Below are 27,577 nucleotides of genomic sequence, written 5' to 3' on the forward strand. Positions count from 1 at the left end.
CCGGAAACGATGGCTTCAAACACCGGATGGGTTTTTTGACAGCATGCTTGCTTTCACTTTCAATGTTTTGATTTGATAATGTCAGTTGATGACAACAAACACGCGACTATTGCATATTGAAACGGAGACATTACCATTAAAGGAAGAAACGACGAGTCACTTTTAGGATATTCTTTACGATAATATGCAAGAAATGCCGGAACCACAGCCGTCTAAATGTGAGGGGGAGCGGAATCAAGAATGCATCCTACAACAAAGAATAGAGACGGTTAGCATTGGCAATAGAGTAAGATCTTTTCCCCTCTGTATAGCTAGCTACTTCAAATAATTGCACATTAGTGTTTGTGTGGTCACATTTGGAAACATTAACTGTAATACTACATTGGCGTACGGAGTATTCATTCAAGCTGCATATCATGGACTCAATCCACCAACTCGGTTTTAGGATGATAGACCATCCATACACTAGCAGTCAGCTAGCTAACTACTGTAGCTACAAAGAGTAATGTTAATATTAAATGCGAAGCCTAGTGATGCTATCTTCAATGTATGCTATTCAAATTCTGAAGCCAACTAGAGAAAGAGAGTCCATTGGCCCTCCAGCACATGACACTGCTGTGGCATGAGTAGTTGCTTAATTTGGGCTAATTAGCTAGTACAGTATATCACCTGCCATACACAACAGGTGAACCAATCACAAGGCAAGGGTCTCTTTCCACTGCTCAGATGTTGCATGCGTCAACCACATCTACTGTGCCGTCGGGAAGCAGATTGCTATTACATATGATGTGGTTATCTGATATGTAAAATACCTATCCAGGCTTTGTAAGATCTGGCATGTGTCAGTAACATCTGAGCAGGTGAACAGGACCAAAAGAGGTGTACCTGCCAGATTACATTGCAGATGCCTGCAAGATCTCACCATGCCTGGACAGGCATGCAACGCCTTCACAGTTCACTTCTAGCTGGGAAGGAACTCTTGAGCTGTGTTTGAAAACTCATACTAACTGAACTATTGAACTGAACTGAACTGAACTGAACTGAACTAACAGCAGCATACCACCCTGCATACCACTACTGGCTTGCTTCTGAAGCTAAGCAGGGTTGGTCCTGGTCAGGCCCTGGATGGGAGACCAGATGCTGCTGGAAGTGGTGTTGGAGGGCCAGTAGGAGGCACTCTTTCCTCTGGTCTAAAAAAAAAATCCCAATGCCCCAGGGCAGTGATTGGGGACACTGCCCTGTGTAGGGTGCCGTCTTTCGGATGGGACGTTAAACGGGTGTCCTGACTCTCTGAGGTCATTAAAGATCCCATGGCACTTATCGTAAGAGTAGGGGTGTTAACCCCGGTGTCCTGGCTAAATTCCCAATCTGGCCCTCAAACCATCATGGTCACCTATTAATCCCCAGTTTACAATTGGCTCATTCATCCCCCTCCTCTCCCCTGTAACTATTCCCCAGGTCGTTGCTGCAAATGAGAACGTGTTCTCAGTCAACTTACCTGGTAAAATAACGGTAAAATTAAAATAAAATAAAAAATTTGTGATGTGAATTGAGTATATAGTATGCTTATTGGTCATAGTATGGATATAGTTAGTATGCCAAAAGTTCCCGGATGTCGTACTAAATTCGCCAAAATATGAAGTATAGGCAGAGGACACTATTTCCGTACTTTAGGGCCCATAATGCAATTCTTCAGGAAATAGGAGTGGCTACATGTTATTTTCAGATTTGAAGAAAATGGTGGAAAATATGCAGCTGAAGTACAACGAGAGCAGATGCAAATGTATTGCTTTAACTAATGATGACAAATGTTAAGAAAATGTTGAGCAATGTAATAAAGTAATGACTTTTCAAATAAGTTACCTTACACGTTATGTTGGCTGACAATTTGTTAGCTACACTGTCCTTACGAACCACATAGCGTATAATTACAGTAGTATCTACCGGTATGTTAGTTGGCTACTTATACATCAAACTTGCCAGTATATTAACTAGGGGTTATCTAACTAACTACCCAACGTTTATTGACTTGATTATTCCCGTCATTCTTAGCTTAGCTAAATGGTATAGTCGTTGTGCGTTCTCAATGGATATTCGGGTGCTTTCGTAAATTCACTCTGACTATCTACTCCGATTTCAAGGCACTCTCATCTGAGTGTACTAGAGCGCAGAATAATGAATTTATGAGCGCTCAACTCCCGTTGAGTATGGCCGGTGTCAGTACACATCTGCAAAAGGCGCAATTAAATTGTTGCCTGTAACACAGTTAGTCACCAACGCTCTGGATAACATGAAAACTTCCTAACTAGCTCTGCTAGGGCGAGTAAAATGGTCAGAGTGGTCAATCTCATTTGTGTCTGGAAGTAGCTAGCAAGCTAGCCAGCGTTAGCTTGGGTGCTTGACTGCCGTTGTATGGTCAGAACGCTCAAATCAACCCTACTTCTCCAGTGTGCACTCCGAATTTACAAACGAACAATATGACAACGCTCTGAATTTACGATCGCAGTCCACATTGAATTTAAGAACATACCCGAAGTCGTAAAATGTCTAACTAGTAATGTGTTATGCTAACTAGCTAGCATAGCAACAATATCCACTTCCGGTAGACAGGCGAGGAGCTAGTACACTCAACTGAAAGCATACTGTTCATTTACAGTGTACTAAAATAAACTCATAGTATTGTAATGAAACAGGCAGGGAGCAGGTCTCGAACCCTCAACCTTCTAGTCCGAAGTCCAGCGCACTATCGACTGTGCCGTAAAAGCATGCTCCTGCGGCAGATTCGATATCCACGCTTATAATCCCAGGGTCGTTACAGTATGTAGTATATACTCATTAAGTATGTAATATACAGTATGTTAGTATGGCTATTCGAACACAGCTTTGGTGTAGCAGTTAAGATGTTTTTCCCGTGGGAGACCCGTGTTCAGATCCCACCCACGACAATGGTGCCCAACATGGGGCGATATCTCGTGGGAAAGGAGGTCAAAGGGGGTTAAATGTAGTGAAACTATGTAGTTAAGCGGTGGAGTTAGTTTACGGCACGTTCTTACATCTGGGACACCATAATCACAACGTTCTTCAACTGGTCGTTCAGAACAGCACCGTTTCTGTTGAGTCAAACGTTTCACACTATTGTGTACTGCTGAATGTGGCCCAGGTTTGACACCCTTTTTAGAGATATAATGTTCTGATGATCAGAATATAGTCGTATCAACTAAAATATATGTATACTGAACAAAAATATATACTCAATGATTTTACTGAGTTACAGTTCATATAAGGAAATCAGTCAATTGAAATAAATAAATTAAGTCCTCATCTATGGTTTTCACATGGCGGCGGCGCAGCCATGGGGAGCCCACTGGGGAGCCAGGCCCAGCTAATCAGAACAAGTTTTTCCCCACAAAAGGGCATTATTACAGACAGAAATACTTCTCAGTTTCATCAGCTGACCTGGTGGCTGGTCTCAGACGATCTTACAGGTGAACAACCCGGATGTGGAGATCCTGGGCTGGCATGGTTACACGTGGTCTGCGGTTGTAAAGCCGGTTTGATACTGCTAAATTCTCTAAAACTACGATGGAGGCGGCTTATGGTAGAGAAATTAACATTAAATTCTCTGGCAACACCTCTGGTGGACATTCCTAGTCAGCATGCCAATTGCACGCACCCTCAACTTGAGGCATCTGTGGCGTTGTGTGACAAAACTACACATTTTAGAGTAGCCTTTTATTGTTTTAATTAAGTAGGGTTTCACATTTTGGAGAGGTGGAAACCTTCCGTGGGAATATATGGGAATTAACAGGAATATATGGAAATTAACAGAAATATATGCAAATTAATATTAATACCATTTAAATGTAGATGTTTTTTGCATTGGATATATTTACCATATCATATGGAGACAGAAACATAAACCTTTTACCTTATCATAAGTAGACATAATTGCAAATGACTAAATCCTTCCAATAAAAAACAAAAAAAACAATTTAGTTACGAATTGAACTTTAATTAAATGAGTCGACTCTTCACATGGGATGATTTCACTGAACAACAAAAGAAAGGGAATATTGAATGATCCCCAATGATCCATCGCATCTCCCAAAAACGTTTTGAACATACAGTTGAAGTCGGAAGTTTACATACACCTTAGCCAAATATATTTAAACTCAGCTTTTCACAATTCCTGACATTTAATCTTAGTAAAAATTCCTTGTCTTAAGTCAGTTAGGATCACCAATTTATTTTAAGAATGTGAAATATCAGAATAATAGAGAATGATTGATTTATTTCAGCTTTTATTTCTTTCATCACATTCCCAGTGGGTCAGAAGTTTACATTCACTCAATTACTTTTTGGTAGCATTGCCTTTAAATTGTTTAACTTGGGTCAAATGTTTCGGGTAGCCTTCCACAAGCTTCCCACAATAAGTTGGGCGCATTTTGGCCCGTTCCTCCTGACAGAGCTGGTGTAACTGAAGCAGGTTTATAGGCCTCCTTGCTCGCACACGCTTTTTCAGTTCTGCCCACAAATTTTCTGTAGGATGGAGGTCAGGGCTTTGTGATGGCACTCCAATACCTTGACTGTTTTGTCCTGAAGCCATTTTGCCACAACTTTGGAAGTATGCTTGGGGTCATTGTCCATTTGGAAGACCCCTTTGTGACCAAGATTTAACTTCCTGACTGATGTCTTGAGATGTTGTTTCAATATATCCATATAATTTTCCTCCATCATGACACCATCTATTTTGTGAAGTGCACCAGTCCCTCCTGCAGCAAAGCACCCCCACAACATGATGCTGCCACCCCCGTGCTTCACAGTTGGGATGGTGTTCTTCAGCTTGCAAACCTCCCCCTTTTTCCTCCAAACAGGACAATGGTCATTATGGCCAAACAGTTCTATTTTTGTTTCATCAGACCAGAGGACATTTCTCCAAAAAGTACAATCTTTGTTCCCATGTGCAGTTGCAAACTGTAGTCTGGCTTTTTTATGGCAGTTTATGAGCAGTGGCTTTTTTCTTGCTGAGCGGCCTTTCAGGTTATGTCGATATAGGACACGTTTTACTGTTTACACATGCACATTTGTGGCCTGCTGGAGGTCATTTTGCAGGGCTCAGGCAGTGCTCCTCCTTGCACAAAGGCGGAGGTAGCGGTCCTGCTGCTGGGTTATTGCCCTCCTACGGCCTCCTCCACATCTCCTGATGTACTGGCCTGTCTCCTGGTAGCGCCTCCATGCTCTGGACACTACGCTGACAGACACAGCAAACCTTCTTGCCATAGCTCGCATTGATGTGCCATCCTGGATGAACTCCACTACCTGAGCAACTTGTGTGGGTTGTAGACTCCGTCTCATGCTACCACTAGAGTGAAAGCACCGCCAGCATTCAAAAGTGACCAAAACATAAGCCAGGAAGCATAGGAACTGAGAAGTGGTGTGTGGTCACCACCTGCAGAACCATTCCTTTTTTGGGGGTGTCTTACTAATTGCCTATAATTTCCACATTTTGTCTATTCCATTTGCACAACAGCATGTGAAATGTATTGTCAATCAGTGTTGCTTCCTAAGTGGACTGTTTGATTTCACAGAAGTGTGATTGACTTGGAGTTACATTGTGTTGTTTAAGTGTTCCCTTTATTTTTTTGAGCAGTGTATATTCACCCCACCCAGTATTGTAATCAAAACTTACCAGAAAGCATGTAGTCCTTGGCTCAGACAGTGTAGTAGTGTGGGCTCAATAGCATATCATTAGTGTGCAAGATCTAGAGAATCAGCTGTACATGTGATGGAAGAATGCACTGTGCATGCAGTGGGTTGCAATTCCATTGAATTGGGGATTGTTTAACCAAAATATGCCACAAGACCTAGAATTGCCTTATGTGTATCCCACATAAAAGGTTCACTATTATAAACTAACTTTTTTGACGAATTTAAGCAAAATTCCCCAAATTCCAGGGCTTAACTTCTCATGGAAAATTTCCGGGAAATTTACCGAAAAGTTTCCGACCCTTTGCAACCCTAGTCTCCAGCATAAGGTGCACCTGTGTAATCAATCAATCAATTTTATTTTATATAGCCCTTCGTACATCAGCTAATATCTCGAAGTGCTGTACAGAAACCCAGCCTAAAACCCCAAACAGCTAGTAATGCAGGTGTAGAAGCACGGTGGCTAGGAAAAACTCCCTAGAAAGGCCAAAACCTAGGAAGAAACCTAGAGAGGAACCAGGCTATGAGGGGTGGCCAGTCCTCTTCTGGCTGTGCCGGGTGGTAATGATCATGCTGTTTAATCAGCTTCTTGGTATGCCACACCTGTCAAGTGGATGGATTATCTTGGCAAAGGAGAAATGCTCACTACCAGAGTTGTAAACCAATATGTGCACACAATTTGAGAGAAATAAGCGTTTTGTGCTTTTGGAACATTTCTGGGATATTTTATTTCAGCTCATGAAACACGGACCAACACTTTACATGTTGTGTTTATCATTTTGTTCAGTGTAGTAGGGCAATTCCACAGTAATGGAATTACGCTGTGCCTCAGATTTTTCACTTTAAAATGTATGCCAAACGAAACCATTGGTTTCAAAGTTTAATAAACCATGCAACTTTATGCACAAGGACTACGTTGAACAATTTACACAGAACATTTCACACAAAACACATTTACTGGAAGAACTGTACAGCGGCAAAGTTTCTGTTCAGAATTACAGTAAAATCTCCCTCAGTTTTTTTATGCGACCACATTTTCCAAAAACTCTTTTAAATATCTGCTCTGAATTAAGACTCAAAGAGGTCTGCAGAAAGAATGGGAGGTCTGGAGAATTTTGTTTTACAAAAACAGAATGAATGGTCTGCTGGTTCCCAGCGTCAAAATTTTGATTGGATGTTGCATTTCAAGAACCCTCCCCCACATGCCCGTTACCAGGCCAGACCAAATTTGACACAATCATAAAAATGCAGGACTAAGAACAGATATAGCCCTTGGTTCACTCCAGACCTGACTGCCCTCGACCAGCACAAAAACATCCTGTGGCGAACTGCAATAGCATCGAAGAGCCCCCGCGATATGCAACTGTTCAGGGAAGTCAGGAACCAATACACACAGTCAGTCAGGAAAGCAAAGGCCAGCTTTTTCAAGCAGAAATTTGCATCCTGTAGCTCTAACTCCAAAAAGTTCTGGGATACTGTTAAGTCCATGGAGAACAAGAGCACCTCCTCCCAGCTGCCCACTGCACTGAGGCTAGGTAACACGGTCACCACCGATAAATCCGTGATAATCGAAAACTTCAACAAGCATTTCTCAATGGCTGGCCATGCCTTCCTCCTGGCGACTCCAACCTTGGCCAACAGCCCCGCCCCCCCCCCCCCCACCCCCCCCCCCCCCCCGCTGCTACTCGCCCAAGCCTCCCCAGCCTCTCCTTTCCCCATATCCAGATAGCAGATGTTCTGAAAGAGCTGGATAAACCTGGACCCATACAAATCAGCTGGGCTTGACAATCTTGACCCCCTATTTCTGAAACTGTCCGCCGCCATTGTTGCACCCCCTATTACCAGCCTGTTCAACCTCTCCTTCGTATCATCTGAGATCCCCAAGGATTGGAAAGCTGCCGCGGTCATCCCCCTCTTCAAAGGGGGAGACACCCTGGACCCAAACTGTTACAGACCTATATCCATCCTGCCCTGCCTATCTAAGGTCTTCGAAAGCCAAGTCAACAAACAGATCCCTGACCATCTCGAATCCCACCGTACCTTCTCCGCTGTGCAATCCGGTTTCCGAGCCGGTCACGGGTGCACCTCAGCCACGCTCAAGGTACTAAACGATATCATAACCGCCATCGATAAAATACATTACTGTGCAGCCGTCTTCATCGACCTGGCCAAGGCTTTCGACTCTGTCAATCACCATATTCTTATCGGCAGACTCAATAGCCTCGGTTTTTCTAATGACTGCCTTGCCTGGTTCACCAACTACTTTGCAGACAGAGTTCAGTGTGTCAAATCGGAGGGCATGTTGTCCGGTCCTCTGGCAGTCTCTATGGGGGTACCACAGGGTTCAATTCTCGGGCCGACTCTTTTCTCTGTATATATCAATGATGTTGCTCTTGCTGCGGGCGATTCCCTGATCCACCTCTACGCAGACGACACCATTCTGTATACTTCTGGCCCTTCCTTGGACACTGTGCTATCTAACCTCCAAACGAGCTTCAATGCCATACAACACTCCTTCCGTGGCCTCCAACTGCTCTTAAACGCTAGTAAAACCGAATGCATGCTTTTCAACCGTTCGCTGCCTGCACCCGCACGCCCGACTAGCATCACCACCCTGGACGGTTCCGACCTAGAATATGTGGACATCTATAAGTACCTAGGTGTCTGGCTAGACTGCAAACTCTCCTTCCAGACTCATATCAAACATCTCCAATCCAAAATCAAATCTAGATTCGGCTTTCTATTTCGCAACAAAGCCTCCTTCACTCACGCCGCCAAACTTACCCTAGTAAAACTGACTATCCTACCGATCCTCGACTTCGGCGATGTCATCTACAAAATAGCTTCCAATACTCTACTCAGCAAACTGGATGCAGTTTATCACAGTGCCATTTGTTTTGTTACTAAAGCACCTTATACGACCCACCACTGCGACCTGTATGCCCTAGTCGGCTGGCCCTCGCTACATGTTCGTCGTCAGACCCACTGGCTCCAGGTCATCTACAAAGCTATGCTAGGTAAAGTGCCACCTTATCTCAGTTCACTGGTCACGATGGCTACACCCACCCGTAGCACGCGCTCCAGCAGGTATATCTCACTGATCATCCCTAAAGCCAAAACCTCATTTGGACGCCTTTCCTTCCAGTTCTCTGCTGCCTGCGACTGGAACGAATTGCAAAGATCTCTGAAGTTGGAGACTTTTATCTCCCTCAACAACTTTAAACATCTGCTATCCGAGCAGCTAACCGATCGCTGCAGCTGTACATAGTCCATCGGTATATAGCCCACCCAATTTACCTACCTCACCCCCCATACTGCTTTTATTTATTTACTTTTCTGCTCTTTTGCACACCAGTATCTCTACTTGCACATGATCATCTGCTGATTTATCACTCCAGTGTTAATCTGCTAAATTGTAATTATTCGATTTATTGCCTACCTCCTCATGCCTTTTGCACACATTGTATATAGATTCTCTTTTTTTCTACCATGTTATTGACTTGTTTATTGTTTACTCCAACAACTCTGTGTTGTTGTCTGTTCACACTGCTATGCTTTATCTTGGCCAGGTCGCAGTTGCAAATGAGAACTTGTTCTCAACTAGCCTAACTGGTTAAATAAAGGTGAAATAAATAAATAAATATTTTTAAAAAATCACAATTCCAGTGGGTCAGAAGTTTACATACACTCAGTTGACTGTGCCTTTAAACAGCTTGGAAAATTCCAGAAATGATGTCATGACTTTAGAAACTTCTGATAGGCTAAATTACATCATTTGAGTCAATTGGAGGTGTACCTGTGGATGTATTTCAAGGACTACCTTCAAACTCAGTGCCTCTTTGCTTGACATCATTGGAAAATCAAAAGAAATCAGCCAAAAAAATGCAGACCTTCACAAGTCTGGTTCATCCTTGGAAGCAATTTCCAAACGCCAGACGGTACCATGTTCATCTGTACAAACAATAGTACACAAGTATAAACACCATGGGTCCACACAGCCGTCATACCGCTCAGGAAGGAGAAAATAGAACTGTTTGGCCATAATGACCATCGTCCTGTTTGGAGGATAAAGGGGGAGGCTTGCAAGCCGAAAAACACCATCCCAACCGTGAAGCACGGGGGTTGCAGCATCATGTTGTGGGGGTGCTTTGGTACAGGAGGGACTGGTGCACTTCACAAAATAGATGGCATCGTGAGGCAGAAAATTATGTGGCTATATTGAAGCAACATCGCAAGACGTCAGTCAGGAAGTTAAAGCTTGGTCGCAAATGGGTCTTCCAAATGGACAATGACCCCAAGCATACTTCCAAAGTTGTGGCAAAATGACTTAAGGACAACACAGTCAAGGTATTGGAGTGGCCAACACAAAGTCCTGACCTCAATCCTATAGAAAATGTGTGGACAGAACTGAAAAAGCGTGTGCGAGCAAGGAGGCCTACAAACCTGACTCAGTTACACCAGCTCTGTCAGGAGGAAGGGGCAAAAATGCACCCAACTTATTGTGGGAAGCTTGTGGAAGGCTACCCAAAACGTTTGACCTAAGTTAAAAGAAGATGGAGAAAACGCTATGAAGAAAAAATTCTGGCGTTTTGGTACAGGTACAGCCAACTAGCACAAAAATGATATTGCGACATTGTCAAAACGATACATTATATCGTAAAAAATAATATCCCAATATGTAACTGTATTGATTTCCCCCCCATCACTACAGTAGAGTAGAGTTCAGTACACTACAGTGGAGTACAATGCAATACATTATACTGTACTCTACTCTAGTGTGCTCTACTGTACTGAATGGTACTGTAGCACTGTATTCTACTTTTCTATACTGTACTTTACTGTTCTCTGTTGTGGTCTACTGTACAGTGCTGTCCAAACTTGTGAAACATAGACGTCTATGATTGGCTCAGATTTGGTCCAGCCAGCTAGACCAAATTTCAACTACTTTTCAACATCCATGGACATCCGATGTCAGTCGGTGCTCCGTGGATGAGGATGCTTGTTACAGTAAATGAAAAGAGGGTAGCTGGTAGGTGTCAGCCAGTAAGAGCCGGTAGAGATTACATTAACTGGAGAAGGAGGGAGAGCGAGGCAGAGAGAGGGAGAGTGAGAGGGAGGGGTTGTCCAGACTGTTTTCACAGTCTTGCTTTAACCACCAGATGACAGAAAGAGAAAGAAATCAGTTATCAGTATGCCAGTGGAAGGGAGGATAGTAGCAGCTGACCAAACTGGGGGTTGTGAATACTATGATTTCACATTGTAGCCAATTTTAAAAGTAGTAATTCCATTACAGATTATTCAGTATTTCCATTATCGATTTGGTAACATAATTACTGTTTTAATCACTTAAAGCTGCAATATGTCTCTCTTTGGGCAACCCGACAAAATGCATATAGAAATGTGTTATAAATCTATCATTCTCATTGAAAGCAAGTCTAAAAAGAGGTAGATCTGTTCTATGTGCATTATTTCTATGCTTCCCGTGCTTAAGTTTTATTTTTACTTTCGGTTTTGTACAATATTTTTGGTTATGGAAAATATATTTCACAGCAGTTTAGATGTTACAATGATTTTCCACACTATACTTGCTTGTTTTGTCACAAACTAAAATTAGGCTATTAGAATTTTTGCAACCAGGAAATGGCATAGTTATTTCTGCATAGTGTATCTTTAATAATTCATCAACTTGATATCAATAAAAACACTATCTAATTGGTAGGTCTACCTTTACCTTTTACGTTACTTCTGTGAACTTTCATTATCCTCTCTGAGGGAGAGAAATTTGAAATTATCTTGAAGATGTGTGGGATTTTGGTAATGGAATTACACGGCACAAGGCATGTTTGTTAAACTTACAGAATGCAACTAATTTCTCAAACTATAGTGTTGATATTAGTTTACAGGGGTCTTTACTTCACATTTGTGTTTTGATATATTTCTAATACCTTTTAAGACTTTTTCTGGTAGATGTTGTCTAAGACCCATCTGTTTGACCAGAAATCAAAGCCATTGTTTATTCCACATTTTTAGAAAAATGTATATGCTTTTATTTAAAAAAATATAGAGAGATTTTTAACTTTAATTTGACACCCAATTTGACATACTCCTATGAACTTCACATGCTGGTGGTCATGGGTCCTTTTACATGGAAATGCCCAGTATCAGCTTCATTCTGTATTTTCCACCTATAGAACTTGTATAAAATAACACTAGATGTTATTTCACTGTTGTCAGAGTGATGCACGAAGAAGACTGTACAGCTGAACTGCTAAAATACTGGGATTCTAGGATTATTCCATGTCAGATTGCCTTGTTTTCTAGCTCTGCCTTGTAGAAATGTTTGTTGTGTACACTTTAATAAATGCAAGGACCTGTTAAATCCGGGAACTGGTAAATGATGTAAACTTCATTAATATTCAAATTGAAAATGCATCAACGTAATGTTTTCTGCATCTCTTCAAATATGATGTGGCATATAACAACCCAACTTCCACGGTAAAATAATTGACTAAACACGATTCAATTTGCATATTAATGAGTGAGATGACAGATTATAATATTTGCCCTTTTTTCCCTTTCCCTTCAGGGAGCAACCATAATTTCAGGCATCTTATTTTCCTGGAATAGCTGATAGCTTTGAAAAAACAAATGGATAACTTTAAAAACAATGAAACTTAATTTTAATTGAATGTTCATCAAAGCCTTTCTGGTGACATTTTTGTTTCCGTGTGAGAGGAATTCTAAGTATGTATACTGAAGAAAAATATAAACTCAACATGTAAAGTGTTGGTCCCATGTTTCATGAGCTGAAATAAAAGATCCCAGAAATGTTCCATACGCACAAAAAGCTTATTTCTCTCTAAGTTTGTGCAAAAATGTGTTTATATCCCTGTTAGTGAGCATTTCTCCTTTGCCAAGATTATTCACCCACCTGACAGGTGTGGCATATCAAAAAAGCTGATTAAACAGCATGCTCATTACACAGGTGCACCTTGTGCTGGGTTCAATAAAAGGCCTCTTCAAAATGTGCAGTTTTGGCACACAACACATTGCCACAGATGTCTCAAGTTTTGAGGGAGTGTGCAGTTGACATTCTGACTGCAGGAATGTCCACCAGAGCTGTTTCCAGATAATTGAATGTTAATTTCTCTACCATAAGCCACCTCCGTTGTTTTAGAGAATTTGGCAATGCGTCCAACCGGCCTCACAACCACAGACCACTTGTAACCTCGCCAGCCCAGGACCTCCATATCTGGCTTCTATACCTGAGGGATCATCTGAGACCAGGCACCTGGGCAGTTGATGAATCTGAGGAGTATTTCTGTCTGTAATAAAGCCCTTTTTGTGGGGAGAAACTCATTCTGATTGGTAGGTCCTGGCTCCCCAGTGGTTGGGCATTTGCCCAGTCATGTGAAATCCATAGATTAGGGCCTAATTTATTTATTTCAATTGATTTCCGTATATGAACTGTAACTCAGTAAAATCTTTGAAATTGTTGCATGTTGTGTTTATAGTTTTGTTCAGTATATATAATTAACCTGAACAGTTATGTTTTGGCCTAGCTTTTTTGGTAACTTGTTCATGGAAGTATTCTTTTACCCCTAAATGCTGTTATTCATCCTCCTCCTTGCTTCATACGTGTTTGTCACGACGTTCTGTGAATGTCTGTTACCATTTTCTGTCAAAGGTGAGACATTTAAACTTAGAAATAGTTAAAAAATACACAGAGCCTTTGAGGAAATTATAGCTTTTTAAATGTCAAGACTATTTTTCATTTGTAAAAGTCCTGAAAACCAGAGTTTACCATTTCATTCCTGTAAGAACTACAATTGAATGATTTGAATGCCCTCTTCCACTTCTTTGGGATCTTGACATCTGCAGTTGAAGTCGGAAGTTTACATACACCTTAGCCAAATACATTTAAAATCAGTATTTCACAATTCCTGACATTTAATCCTAGTAAAAATTTCCTGTCTTAGGTCAGTTAGGATCACCACTTTATTTTAAAAATGTGAAATGTCAGAATAATAGTAGAGAGAATGATTTATTTCAGCTTTTATTTCTTTCATCACATTCCCAGTGGGTCACAAGTTTACATACACTCAATTAGTATTTGGTAGCATTGCCTTTAAATTGTTTAACTTGGGTCAAACGTTTCGGGTAGCCTTCCACAAGCTTGTTCCACAAGGTTGTATTTTGGCCCCTTCCTCCTGACAGAGGTGGTGTAACTGAGTCAGATTTGTAGGCCTCCTTGCTCGCACACGCTTTTTCAGTTTTGCACACACATTTTCTATAGGATTGAGGTCAGGGCTTTGTGATGGGCACTCCAATATCTTGACTTTGTTGTCCTGAAGCCATTTTGCCACAACTTTGGATGTATGCTTGAGGTCATTGTTCATTTGAAAGACCCATTTGTGACCAAGCTTTAACTTCCTGACTGATGTCTTGAGATGTTGCTTCAATATATCCACATAATTTTCTGCCTCATGATGCCATCTATTTTGTGAAGTGCACCAGTCCCTCCTGCAGCAAAGCACCCCCACAACATGATGCTGCAACCCCCGTGCTTCACGGTTGGGATGGTGTTCTTCGGCTTGCAAGCGTCCCCCTTTTTCCTCCAAACATAACGATGGTCATTATGGCCAAACAGTTCTATTTTTGTTTCATCAAACCAGAAGACATTTCTCCAAAAAGTGCGATCTTTGTCCCCATGTGCAGTTGTAAACCGTAGTCTGTTTTTTTTATGGCATTTTTGGAGCAAATACTTCTTCCTTGCTGAGCGGCCTTTCAGGTTATGTCGATATGGGACTCATTTTACTGTGGATATAGATACTTTTGTACCCATTTCCTCCAGCATCTGCACAAGGTCCTTTGCTGTTGTTCTGGGATTGATTTGCACTTTTTACACCAATGTACGGTCGTCTCTAGGAGACAGAACGTGTCTCCTTCCTGAGCGGTATGGCGGCTGCGTGGTCCCATGGTGTTTATACTTGTGTACTATTGTCTGTACAGATGAATGTGGTACCTTCAGGCGTTTGGAAATTGCTCCCAAGGATGAACCAGACTTGTGGAGGTCTAAAAAAATAAATAATCTGACGTCTTGGCTGATTTCTTTTGATTTTCCCATGATGTCAAGCAAAGAGGCACTGAGTTTGAAGGTAGGCCTTGAAATACATCCACGGGTACACCTCCAATAGGCTTATTGACATAATTTCAGTCAATCAGAAGCTTCTAGAGCCATGACATAATTTTCTGGAATTTTCCGAGCTGTTTAAAGGCACAGTCAACTTAGTGTATGTAAACGTCTGACCCACTGGAATTGTGATACAGTGAAATAATCTGTCTGTAAACAATTGTTGGAAAAAGTATGTGTGTCATGCACAAAGTAGATGTCCTAACCGTCTTGCCAAAACTATAGTTTGTTAGCAAGAAATTTGTGGAGCGGTTGAAAATTTGTTTTAATGACTCCAACCTAAGAGTATGTAAACTTCCGACTTCAACTCTAGTTGCTTTATGGAGAAAAGTGACAAACGGCAGTGATAGAGCCATAGATGGGAGGTGTATTACGTGTACAGCAACCCCTTTGTTGCGTTGTAGCTACTTAAATACTCTGCTTGACGTCACAACCTAGATCACTAAAGAATATAAATGTATACACGGTTCCTTCGGAAAGTATTCAGACCCCTTGACTTTTTCCATATTTTGTTATGTTGCAGCCTTATTCTAAAAAAAATTTAATTTTTTATTATTACAATCTACACACAATACCCCATAATGACAATGCAAAAACAGGTTTTTAGAAATAAAAACAGAAATATCACATTTACTTAAGTATTCAGACCCTTTCCTCAGTACTTTGTTGAAGCACCTTTGGCAGCAATTATGGCCTCGAGTCTTCTTGGGTATGACGCTACAAGCTTGGCACACCTGTATTTAGGGAGTTTCTCTCATTCATCTCTGCAGATCCTCTCAAGCTCTGTCAGGTTGGATGGGGAGAGTTGCAGCACAGCTATTTTCAGGTCTCTCCAGAGATGTTTGATCGGGTTCAAGTCCGGGCTCTGGCTGGGCCACTCAAGGACATTCAGAGACTTGTCCCGAAGCCACTCCTGCATTGTCTTGGCTGTGTCCTTAGGGTTGTTGTCCTGTTGCAAAGTGAACCTTCGCCCCAGTCTGAGGTCTTGAGTGCTCTGGAGCAGGTTTTCATCAAGGATCTCTCTGTACTTTGCCCGGTTCATCTTTGCCTCAATCCTGACTAGTCTCCCAGTCCCTGCTGCTGAAAAACACCCCCACAGCCATGCTTCACCGTAGGGATGGTGCCAGATTTCCTCCAAATGTGATGCTTGGCATTCAGGCCAGAGTTAAATCTTGGTTTCATCAGACCAGATAATCTTGTTTCTTATGGTCTTGAGAGTCTTTAGGTGCCTTTTGGCAAACTCTAAGAGGACTGTCATGTGCCTTTTACTGAGGAGTGGCTTCCGTCTGGCCGCTACCTTAACGTCCTGATTGGTGGAGTGCTGCAGAGATGCTTGTCCTTCTGGAAGGTTCTCCCACCTCCACAGAGGAACTCTAGAGCTTTGTCAGAGTGACCATCAGGTTCTTGGTCACCTCCCTGACCAAGGCCCATCTCCCCTGATTGCTCAGTTTGGCTGGGCAGCCAGCTCTAGGAAGAGTGTTGGGGATTCCAAACTTCTTTCATTTAAGAATGATGGAGGCCACTGTGTTCTTGGTACCCTTCCCCAGATCTGTGCTTCGACACAATCACATCTTGGAGCTCTACGGACAATTCCTTCAACCTCATGGCTTGGTTTTTGCCCTGAAATGCACTGTCAACTGTGGGACCTTATATAGACAGGTGTGTGCCTTTCCAAATCATGTCCAATCAATTGAATTTTCTAGAGGCGAAAGAAACGCACACCTATTTAGGCGAGGTGCTGGCTAGCGGAATAGAACACTTGAAAAATGAAAGGAGAGCCGCACAGTCTAGGAGCTCAGATGCAATAATTTAATAACCTAATAACCAACGTTTCGACAGACAAGCTGTCTTCATCAGGGTATAATGATCAATAATCAATTGGATTTACGACAGGTGGACTCCAATCAAGTTGTAGAAGCATCTCAAGGATGATCAATGGAAACAGGATGCATCGGAGGTCAATTTCGAGTCTCATAGCAAAACGGTCTGAATACTTTTGTAAATAAGGTATTTCTGTTTTTTATTTTTAATACATTTGCAAAACTTAATAAAAAACAGTTTTCACTTTGTCATTATGGGGTACTGTGTGTAGATTGCTGAGGATTTTTTCTTCTTCATTTAAGCCATTTTAGAATAAGGTTGTAACGTAACAAAATGTGGAAAAAGTCAAGGGGTCTGAATACTTTCCAAGGCACTGTATATCTAGGCATTGTATATCTAGGCAATACAATTAAAGTTGATGGAAAGTCTCTCCTAAGTAAGTCAAAACCATTCACTCATCAGTCATCTGCTTTTCTCTTTCCTTCACAGACCATGAAGATGGAGACAGATGTATTTAACCCTTCCCACACTGCAGAGCTCCAGTTCCTCAGGTCACGGGTTCGGGAACTGGAGAAAGAGAAGGCTGAAATGGCGGCTGAAAACCAATGGCTGCAAAACATGCTAGTAAAGGGTGAGGATGAGTAGGGTCAATACAGTTTTATAATTCACCTGCTCTAAATTGATCACTTTCCCTCATGCGTGTTCCTTCTTAACTTTGTGGTGTCATCCCTCAGAAATCCCTGACCTGCTGTCTACCATGTGGCAGAACTTGGGCCAAGCCAACCACCCCCCCCACCCAGCAGTGTCCCCACAGGCTGTCTCCACAGGAATAGTGAGGGGCGAGAGCTACACATACACACACCACTCTGTGTCAGGACACTCTGGCCGAGGGTTCAGTCCCCCACTTCATCATCAGCCCATGTCCAACCGCTCAGCTATGACTCAGGATAACGTGAATGGAAGCATGTCAAACTTTGGACCCGAGATGGCCATCAGTGAGCACAGTGTGGACGGAGACTTAGAGCTGAATGACATCACAGAGGACGACGACCCTCACAGCTCTCTGTTTGGCTCAGCAGCCGACCTACCCGGGATGAGGACATGCTCAGAGACACACTGTGTTAGTGGGACTGGCCATGTAAGGAAACCTGCTGTTCATTCCAGATAAAAACAGATTGTTAACGTAGCCACCATTAACATATCGAGACCTTGGGACTATATGGTTCTATCTGAAATGTTTGTCTAAAATGAGTTAGTCACATAATTGAGCTTTAGATAGTTCTACATATGTCTGAGAAGTTAGTAAAAATGTGAAATATGAAAAACTAGAAACCCATTTGAACTTGGCGCTGTAAGGTTCTATCTGCAGTCCAATCACAAGCCTGAACAAATACAGACGGACCAATCGGAACACGTCTTTGCCTTCTCCTTCTAAGTATTGTTCAGTGAAGACCATAATATTTCTGAGGATCGTAATACATTTCTTATATATTTGATGTGTCTGACTATCTTGGTAAAATTGTGTTATTTTATCATTAATCTATTCAAATAGCTACAGTTTTCTTAAAAACTGAACTTGTCTAATTCAGAAGTGTCTTTATATAGCCTTATTGAACCCAGATTGACATTTAAAGAGCCAGAAGGTTCTATATGCAGTTGCACCCCCCTCTCAGGATTTTGATACTCTGCACTTTAGGTACCTTTAAGGTGAGGACCTTAATGAGTTATGAAAGAATAATTCACTACAAAACAGTTCTGAGATCTGGGACGTGAAAACTTTGATGCTCAATATCTTATAACTATGCTTTGCGCAGATAGAACCAAATAGTCCCAAGGACAATGGGTTTTGATTCTGATCACAACTGTCTCCCAATTGGCTGTGCAGGTAAACCAGGTGGAGGTATACCCAAGTTCCGGCGTCTTCTGTGAAATGCGGTCTTGGCATGCAGCCAATCAGACGCAGTCTCCCACGGCGATGGCGCGCACTCTGTTGCTGGGCGTGTTCGACATGGACACCCTGCTGAACAGCAACCTGCGAGGGGGGCGGAGCCGCAGACCAACCTTCCCCAACCACCGCACCGCCCTGGACCCACACAAGCTCAACGCCATCTACAGTAAGTGATTACCTGATCCTCAGCCTTACAAACAACCTTTACCACCTTTCTTTGTATTTTTCTCCAATTTCACTTGGTCATTCATTGGGGAGTGAAAGCACTCACCTTCTCGATCATTAGAAAGATACGGTGGGGTCTGAAATGATTGACACCTGTAATAAAGATGATCAGTAATGACTATAAAATAAATGATTCAAATAATAATTCAAATAGCGATATTGTATGCTCCAAAAATTGGGATATTATATTACTTTAAACTCATACAATTGCTCAGAAAGGTAGGAATCAAAATTATTGGCACCACTAAACATTCTTATTTATTTATTTATTTTATTTAACCTTTATTTAACCAGGTAGGCAAATTGAGAACACGTTCTCATTTACAATTGCGACCTGGCCAAGATAAAGCAAAGCAGTTCGACACATACAACAACACATAGTTACACATGGAGTAAAAACAAACATATAGTCAATAATACAGTGAAAAAAAAAAAAAAGTCTATATACAATGTGAGCAAGTGAGGTGAGATAAGGGAGGTGAAGGCAAACAGATATATGTATAAATAAATAAAAATATAAAAAGGCCATGGAGGCGAAGTGAGTACAACACAGCAAGTTAAAAAAAAAAAAAACAAAAAAAAAAAAACAAAAAAAAAAAAACACTGGAATGGCTGGTTTGCATTGGAAGAAAGTGCAAAGTAGAGACAGAAATAATGGGGTGCAAAGGAGCAGAATAAATTAATAAATAAATACAGTAGGTAAAGAGGTAGTTGTTTGTTGTTTGGGCTAAATTGTAGATGGGTTATGTACAGGTGCAGTAATCTATGAGCTGCTCTGACAGCTGGTGCTTAAAGCTAGTGAGGGAGATAGGTGTTTCCAGTTTCAGAGATTTTTGTAGTTCGTTCCAGTCATTGGCAGCAGAGAACTGGAAGGAGAGGCGTCCAAAGGAAGAATTGGTTTTGGGGGTGACTAGAGAGATATACCTGCTGGAACGCGTGCTACAGGTAGGTGCTGCTATGGTGACCAGCGAGCTGAGATAAGGGGGGACTTTACCTAGCAGGGTCTTGTAGATGACCTGGAACCAGTGGGTTTGGCGACGAGTATGAAGCGAGGGCCAGCCAACGAGAGTGTACAGGTCGCAGTGGTGCGTAGTATATGGGGCTTTGGTGACAAAACGGATGGCACTGTGATAGACTGCATCCAATTTATTGAGTAGGGTTTTGGAGGCTATTTTGTAAATGACATCACCGAAGTCGAGGATTGGTAGGATGGTCAGTTTTACAAGGGTATGTTTGGCAGCATGAGTAAAGGATGCTTTGTTGCGGAATAGGAAGCCAATTCTAGATTTGACTTTGGATTGGAGATGTTTGATGTGGGTCTGGAAGGAGAGTTTACAGTCTAACCAGACACCTAGGTATTTGTAGTTGTCCACATATTCTAAGTCAGAGCCGTCCAAAGTAGTGATGTTGGACAGGCGGGCAGGAGCAGGCAGCGATCGGTTGAAGAGCATGCATTTGGTTTTACTTGTATTTAAGAGCAGTTGGAGGCCACGGAAGGAGAGTTGTATGGCATTGAAGCTCGCCTGGAGGGTTGTTAACACAGTGTCAAAAGAAGGGCCAGAAGTATACAGAATAGTGTCGTCTGCGTAGAGGTGGATCAGAGAATCACCAGCAGCAAGAGCGACATCATTGATGTAAACAGAGAAGAGAGTCGGTCCAAGAATTGAACCCTGTGGCACCCCCATAGAGACTGCCAGAGGCCCGGACAACAGACCCTCCGATTTGACACACTGAACTCGATCAGAGAAGTAGTTGGTGAACCAGGCGAGGCAATCATTAGAGAAACCAAGGCTGTCGAGTCTGCCAATGAGGATGTGGTGATTGACAGAGTCAAAAGCCTTGGCCAGGTCAATGAATACGGCTGCACAGTATTGTTTCCTATCGATGGCGGTTACGATATCGTTTATGACCTTGAGCGTGGCTGAGGTGCACCCATGACCAGCTCTGAAACCAGATTGCATAGCGGAGAAGGTGTGGTGTGATTCGAAATGGTCGGTAATCTGTTTGTTGACTTGGCTTTCGAAGACCTTAGAAAGGCAGGGTAGGATAGATATAGGTCTGTAGCAGTTAGGGTCAAGGGTGTCCCCCCCTTTGAAGAGGGGGATAACCGCAACTGCTTTCCAATCTTTGGGGATCTCAGACGACACGAAAGAGAGGTTGAAGAGGCTAGTAATAGGGGTGGCAACAATTTCAGCAGATAGTTTCAGAAAGAAAGGGTCCAGATTATCTAGCCCGGCTGATTTGTAAGGGTCCAGATTTTGCAGCTCATTAAGAACATCAGCTGACTGTATTTGGGAGAAAGAGAAATGGGGAAGGCTTGGGCGAGTAGCAGAGGGGAGGGCAGTGCTGTTGTCCGGGGTAGGGGTAGCCAGGTGGAAAGCATGGCCAGCCGTAGAAAAATGCTTATTGAAATTCTCAATTATAGTGGATTTGTCGGTGGTGACAGTGTTTCCTATCTTCAGAGCGGTTGGAAGCTGGGAGGAGGTGTTCTTATTCTCCATGGACTTTACGGTGTCCCAGAACTTTTTTGAATTTGTGTTGCAGGAAGCAAATTTCTGCTTGAAAAAGCTAGCCTTGGCTGTTCTAACTGCCTGTGTATATTGGTTTCTGGCTTCCCTGAAAAGTTGCATATCACGGGGGCTGTTCGATGCTAATGCAGAACGCCATAGGATGTTTTTCTGTTGGTTAAGGGCAGTCAGGTCAGGAGAGAACCAAGGGCTATATCTGTTCCTGGTTCTAAATTTCTTGAATGGGGCATGCTTATTCAAGATGGTGAGGAAGGCATTTTTAAAAAATGACCAGGCATCCTCTACTGACGGGATGAGATCAATATCCTTCCAGGATACCCCGGCCAGGTTGATTAGGAAGGCCTGCTCGCTGAAGTGTTTCAGGGAGCGTTTGACAGTGATGAGTGGAGGTCGTTTGACCGCTGACCCATTATGGATGCAGGCAATGAGGCAGTGATCGCTGAGATCTTGGTTGAAAACAGCAGAGGTGTAATTGGAGGGCAAGTTTGTTAGGATGATATCTATGAGGGTACCCGTGTTTACGGAATTGGGGTGGTACCTGGTAGGTTCATTGATAATTTGTGTGAGATTGAGGGCATCAAGCTTAGATTGTAGGGTGGCTGGGGTGTTGAGCATGTTCAAATTTAGGTCGCCTAGCAGCACGAGCTCTGAAGATAGATGGGGGGCAATCAGTTCACATATAGTGTCCAGAGCACAGCTGGGGGCAGAGGGTGGTCTATAGCAGGCGGCAACGGTGAGAGACTTGTTTTTAGAGAGGTGGATTTTTAAAAGTAGAAGTTCAAATTGTTTGGGAACAGACCTGGATAGTATAACAGAACTCTGCAGGCAGTCTTTGCAGTAGATTGCAACACCGCCCCCTTTGGCCGTTCTATCTTGTCTGAAAATATTGTAATTGGGGATAAAAATGTCTGAATTTTTGGTGGTCTTTCTAAGCCAGGATTCAGACACGGCTAAAACATCCGGGTTGGTAGAGTGTGCTAAAGCAGTGAACAAAACAAACTTAGGGAGGAGGCTTCTTTATAAGTAAAGTAGTCCAAAAGTTTGTAGTCACATGTTTGTAGTCATTGCGTATTAGGAATATGGGACAAGATACCAAACTTGTTGGATGCATTTGTTGTTCATTTTGACTGTGTTTCAGATTATTTTGTACCCAACAGAATTGAATTCTAAATAATGTATTAATAAATAAATAATATAAATAAGAATAGAATGTGTTTCTAAACAATTCAACATTAATGTGGATGCTACCATGTTGATTATAGGTCATTTACAGAGGGTCAAAGATCATACCCCCAAGACATGCTAACCTCTCACCATTACCAATAACAGGGGAGGTTAGCATTTTATATCATACCTCCAAGACATGCTAACCTCTCACCATTCCCAATAACATGGGAGGTTAGCATTTTATATCATACCTCCAAGACATGCTAACCTCTCACCATTACCAATAACAGGGGAGGTTAGCATTTTATATCATACCTCCAAGACATGCTAACCTCTCACCATTACCAATAACAGGGGAGGTTAGCATTTTATATCATACCTCCTTTTATGAAGTTGGCTTTAGCTAGGCCCGATAGGTTTCCAATCTCCCAACCTCATAATATATATTTAGGGGTGTCAATTATTTTGACCCCTGCCTTTTTGAGCAAAACAATTATTACTTGGACCAATGGAAGCCGGTCCAATGCAGCCGTTTTTATCTCAATATTAAATCATTTCTAGGTAACAATGAAGTACCGTACTGTGATTGTTTTAAATTAAAATGATAAAAAAGGGAGAAAAAATAGCTTCTTAGGAAAGAGAGATTTCTCAATCAAGAATTTTGCTTGGACTGTCTGGGGGTGATCTGAGTGGGAAGGGTAAACTGAAAACTAGCTGTTATTTGCAGAGAGGAATGGAGCTCTCTTTCTTATTGATCTATTAACTAATTTAATGACATCACCAGGCAGGCCAAAACCCCATCTGTCAACAACAGGCTGACATTTCAGGCTTTTCAAACAGCTCTTATACTAAAAGGGAATTATCATAATTTTCACAATTTCACAGTATTATATCAACCTCCATAGTGTGGAAATAACACTTCCATTAACAAGTAACCAAAAAAGCTAGGCCAAAACATAACTGTTGAGGTTAATTATATATACTGAACAAAACTATAAACACAACATGCAACAATTTCAAAGATTTTACTGAGTTACAGTTCATATAAGGAAATCAGTGTTTCCAAATAAATTCATTAGGCCCTAATCTATGGATTTCACCTGACTGGGCAGAGGTGCAGCCATGGGTGGGCTTTGGAGGGCATAGGCCCACCCACTTGGGATTAGTTCTTACCCACAAAAGGGCTTTATTACAGACAGAAATAGTCCTCAGCACCCCCCACCCCCCTTCAGACGATCCCGCAGGGAAGAAGCTGGATGCGGAGGTCCTGGGCTGGCGTGGTTACACGTGGTCTGTGGTTGTGAGGCCAGTTGGACGTACTGTCAAATTCTCTAAAACGACATTGGAGGCAGCTTATGGTAGAGAAATTAACATTCAATTCTCTGGCAACAGCTCTGTTGGACGTTCCTGCAGTCAGCATGCCAAATAAGCTTTTTGTGTGTATGGAACATTTCTGGGATTTGTTTAATTTCAGCTCATGAAACATGGGGCCAAAACTTTACATGTTGCGTTTATATTTTTGTTCAGAGTATATAAAACACAGGAAAATCACGTTTTGGACTGTACAAACAAAGTATTTTTCTCTGAGCAGTTGCATTACTATAAAATTATATAGTTCCACAATTTTTTTTAGCATACAATATAGCTCAGTATTTTTATGAATTATTTTATACCGTCATTATTGCTCATCTTTATCAAGGGTGTCAATAACTCTGGACCCCACTATATCTCACTGATACAGTTGAAGTAGCATCCCAAAACTGAATCATTTACACATGCATTATTAGGTTGCGCTTGAGTGCTGTGCCAACGTAATTCAATAAAAAAAAGTGAAACATGATTTAGAGAGGATGAGGATTGAGAGGGTGTGTGTGCCGGAGGCGGCCGGGCCCATTTCCGATCCAGTAAGCCCCCTTCATTCATCATCATTTTGTTTTTAATGGCCTGACAGCTCTGGCAGGGCTGAAAAACGGATGTGTTCCTTACTGTCACTCCTGCGCCGTCCTCCCTCCTCCAACTGTTGTTGTGCTGTTGCTCTCTCCCTCCGCAGATGCCACTCTAGCCCGCTTCCCATTGGCCAGGAAGGGACAAATTGGCACCGGCATCAACTCCAAGCTGTCTGAGATCCGGTTCCGATCCAGGAGAGCCAACCGGGACCCCAGTCACCAAAGCCCCATATACTACCCACCACTGCGACCTGTACACTCTCGTTGGCTGGCCCTCGCTTCATACTCGTCGCCAAACCCATTGGTTCCAGGTCATCTACAAGACCCTGCTAGGTAAAGTCCCCCCTTATCTCAGCTCGCTGGTCACCATAGCAGCACCTACCCGTAGCACGCGCTCCAGCAGGTATATCTCTCTAGTCACCCCCAAAACCAATTCTTCCTTTGGACGCCTCTCCTTCCAGTTCTCTGCTGCCAATGACTGGAACGAACTACAAAAATCTCTGAAACTGGAAACACCTATCTCCCTCACTAGCTTTAAGCACCAGCTGTCAGAGCAGCTCATAGATTACTGCACCTGTACATAACCCATCTACAATTTAGCCCAAACAACTACCTCTTTACCTACTGTATTTATTTATTAATTTATTTTGCTCCTTTGCACCCCATTATTTCTGTCTCTACTTTGCACTTTCTTCCAATGCAAACCAACCATTCCAGTGTTTTTTTTAGTTTTTATTTTACTTGCTGTGTTGTACTCACTTCGCCTCCATGGCCTTTTTATATTTTTATTTATTTATACATATATCTGTTTGCCTTCACCCCCCTTATCTCACCTCACTTGCTCACATTGTATATACTGTAGACTTATTTTTTTCACTGTATTATTGACTATATGTTTGTTTTTACTCCATGTGTAACTATGTGTTGTTGTATGTGTCGAACTGCTTTGCTTTATCTTGGCCAGGTCGCAATTGTAAATGAGAACGTGTTCTCAATTTGCCTACCTGGTTAAATAAAGGTTAAATAAAAAAATAAAATAAATAAATAAAAAAAGTTATCTATGAAGGACTGTTCCTGCCCACACACCCAGTTGTATCAAATCAACATTTTAGTTCTAGTATTTTATCACATTAACCGTTCAACTGTATCAGTATATGAGTACATGTGCGTGCAGAATGCCTTGCCTATGAATTTTTCCACATTGGCTTAAACATTGGCTTCTGCTGGAGGTTCTGTGGAAGTGAATGGTAAAAGGACTCAAAAGATGGGCTAATGATAGAGGAAGGATTCAAAGCCAGTGGAACAACGTACATAAGAACCGGCTTTGATGGTTAAATCCCCACTCTGTCGCCGACCAACCATTCGTAAACCACACATGTGAACGATCCCCTGGGTAGTCTCTCTGACTGACAGAGATGCATAGATCCAGGACTGCTGATCCGTGTGTGACCAACCAGTGGAGGACCGGAGGCTTCAGTCATGTCTTACCAGACAGACGCCTCTCTGTCGTTGACCTCTACCCATCTAGACAAAGGAGGCATGAGGGGATTGGAGGGAGGCCAAACTATATTTCTCCATTGATTTCTCTGATCCTAGGCATTAAGCTCACTCCAAAAGCTCCATTACCACCCCCAGGTCCCCTCTGCACCCTCTCCCTCCAATCCTCTCCTTCCGCCTGAGAGGAGAATCAATTTGTGGCCCCCGCCCACCCAGCCTTCCCTGGAGGTGTCACAGCTCCCCATGCCTAATGGACCCACAGGTACTCTGAGCCTCTAGGAGGATGACAGAAGAAATTCATTCATCTTAAAGGACTTAAACAGTGTGTCATTCTCCCCAAGTTCACCATGCCCACAGAGCCCACATGAAGAGAACATGACTGGGGATTTGGCATGATGCATATATGAGGTATTGGATTAGATGTAACCGTTGGTAATGAGGAACGGTCAAGTTGTTATTTTATATCCGGTCATGTCTGATGTTCAAGATGTTGAATGGTTGATGCGAATGTATTAAAAGGCTGCTGTTTTTCATTGCCCTTCATGTTGTCTCCCTCTAGTCATCGGAACGATTTGAGAAATTACACATTAACCAATTGCTTAAAAGCTACTTCGTTTTCGGTAAATGAGAAAGAGAGAGGAGAAGATGATAGGCAATGGATCACTAGCCCATTGATAAATTGAAATATCCATTACGGTAGTCCACCTACTGGGCACACCACTTCATTTTAACGTGAAGAATTGGATATTATTTGGTTGATACGTTGAGTAATGATATTACAACCTATTTTCAACCATTCAAAAAGACAGCCAAAAGTTTGTTGAATTCCTAATCACTATGCTTTCAACCATCTTAAAGCACAACCAAATTCCAATGGAAAATCAATGTCTATTTTTTGGTTCAGTTGTCACCTAAATGTGTTATCGCTATGCTTTCAACCATTTTAAAAGCACAACAAAGTTCAAATGGGAATACAGTGTCCTATTTTGTTTATTTATACAACAACTTAATGTGTTATCACTGTGCTTCATTGAATAGCACAACCAAATGACACGGATTGCAATTGAGATTATTGAAGTACACGGTGTGCAGTGCAGAATGTAGTGGCTGTACAGTAACGCTATACATGACTTCAGAGCTCAGGGTCTCTGCTTCACAGCGGTCTTGACAGGCAATCTCTCTGAACTTGAGCACCGCGCAGAAGTTGCCCTTATCCCTCCCGCTAATTTGGCTACTTTTGCACATTTTTTGTTGTCTGAATGAGGGAAATGCTGTAAGTTACGAGGACTTGATGTACACTGAGTGTACAAAACAGGAACACCTGCTCTTTCCATGATACATACTGATCAGGTGAATCCAGGTAGAAAGTGTGATCCCTTATTGATGTCACCTGTTAAATCCACTTCAATCAGTTTGGATGAATGGTAGGAGACAGATTAAATAAGGATTTGTAATGCTTGAGACAATTGAGAGACATGGGTTGTGTATGTGTGCCATTCAGAGGGTGAATGGGCAAGACAAAAGATTGAAGTGCCTTTGAACAGGT

At 42.2% G+C, this 27,577-nt stretch overlaps 1 protein-coding gene across 1 annotated transcript; it reads left to right on the forward strand.

Moving 5' to 3' along the window:
• On the forward strand, positions 1-26,282 carry LOC129835923 (uncharacterized). The gene is made up of 6 exons (XM_055901624.1): positions 1-268; positions 17,210-17,351; positions 17,455-17,858; positions 18,606-18,834; positions 24,639-24,749; positions 26,215-26,282. Exons 1-6 carry the CDS (start codon positions 185-187, stop codon positions 26,280-26,282), a joined length of 1,038 nt encoding a protein of 345 aa, XP_055757599.1. The 5' UTR covers positions 1-184.
• The last annotated feature ends 1,295 nt before the right edge of the window (positions 26,283-27,577 follow it).

The sequence above is a fragment of the Salvelinus fontinalis genome, chromosome 37 (genome assembly GCF_029448725.1).
Source record: "Salvelinus fontinalis isolate EN_2023a chromosome 37, ASM2944872v1, whole genome shotgun sequence".
Lineage (NCBI taxonomy): Eukaryota > Metazoa > Chordata > Actinopteri > Salmoniformes > Salmonidae > Salvelinus > Salvelinus fontinalis.

What these genes read in the sequence shown, in the direction of transcription:
- LOC129835923 (XM_055901624.1), top strand. Translation starts at nt 185, where the DNA reads ATGCAAGAAATGCCGGAACCACAGCCGTCTAAATGTGAGGGGGAGCGG. An exon ending in GTGTTAGTGGGACTGGCCAT is followed by an intron (nt 17,859 to 18,605) that starts GTAAGGAAACCT and finishes TTGGCTGTGCAG; the next exon opens with GTAAACCAGGTGGAGGTATA. An exon ending in CAAGCTCAACGCCATCTACA is followed by an intron (nt 18,835 to 24,638) that starts GTAAGTGATTAC and finishes CTCCCTCCGCAG; the next exon opens with ATGCCACTCTAGCCCGCTTC.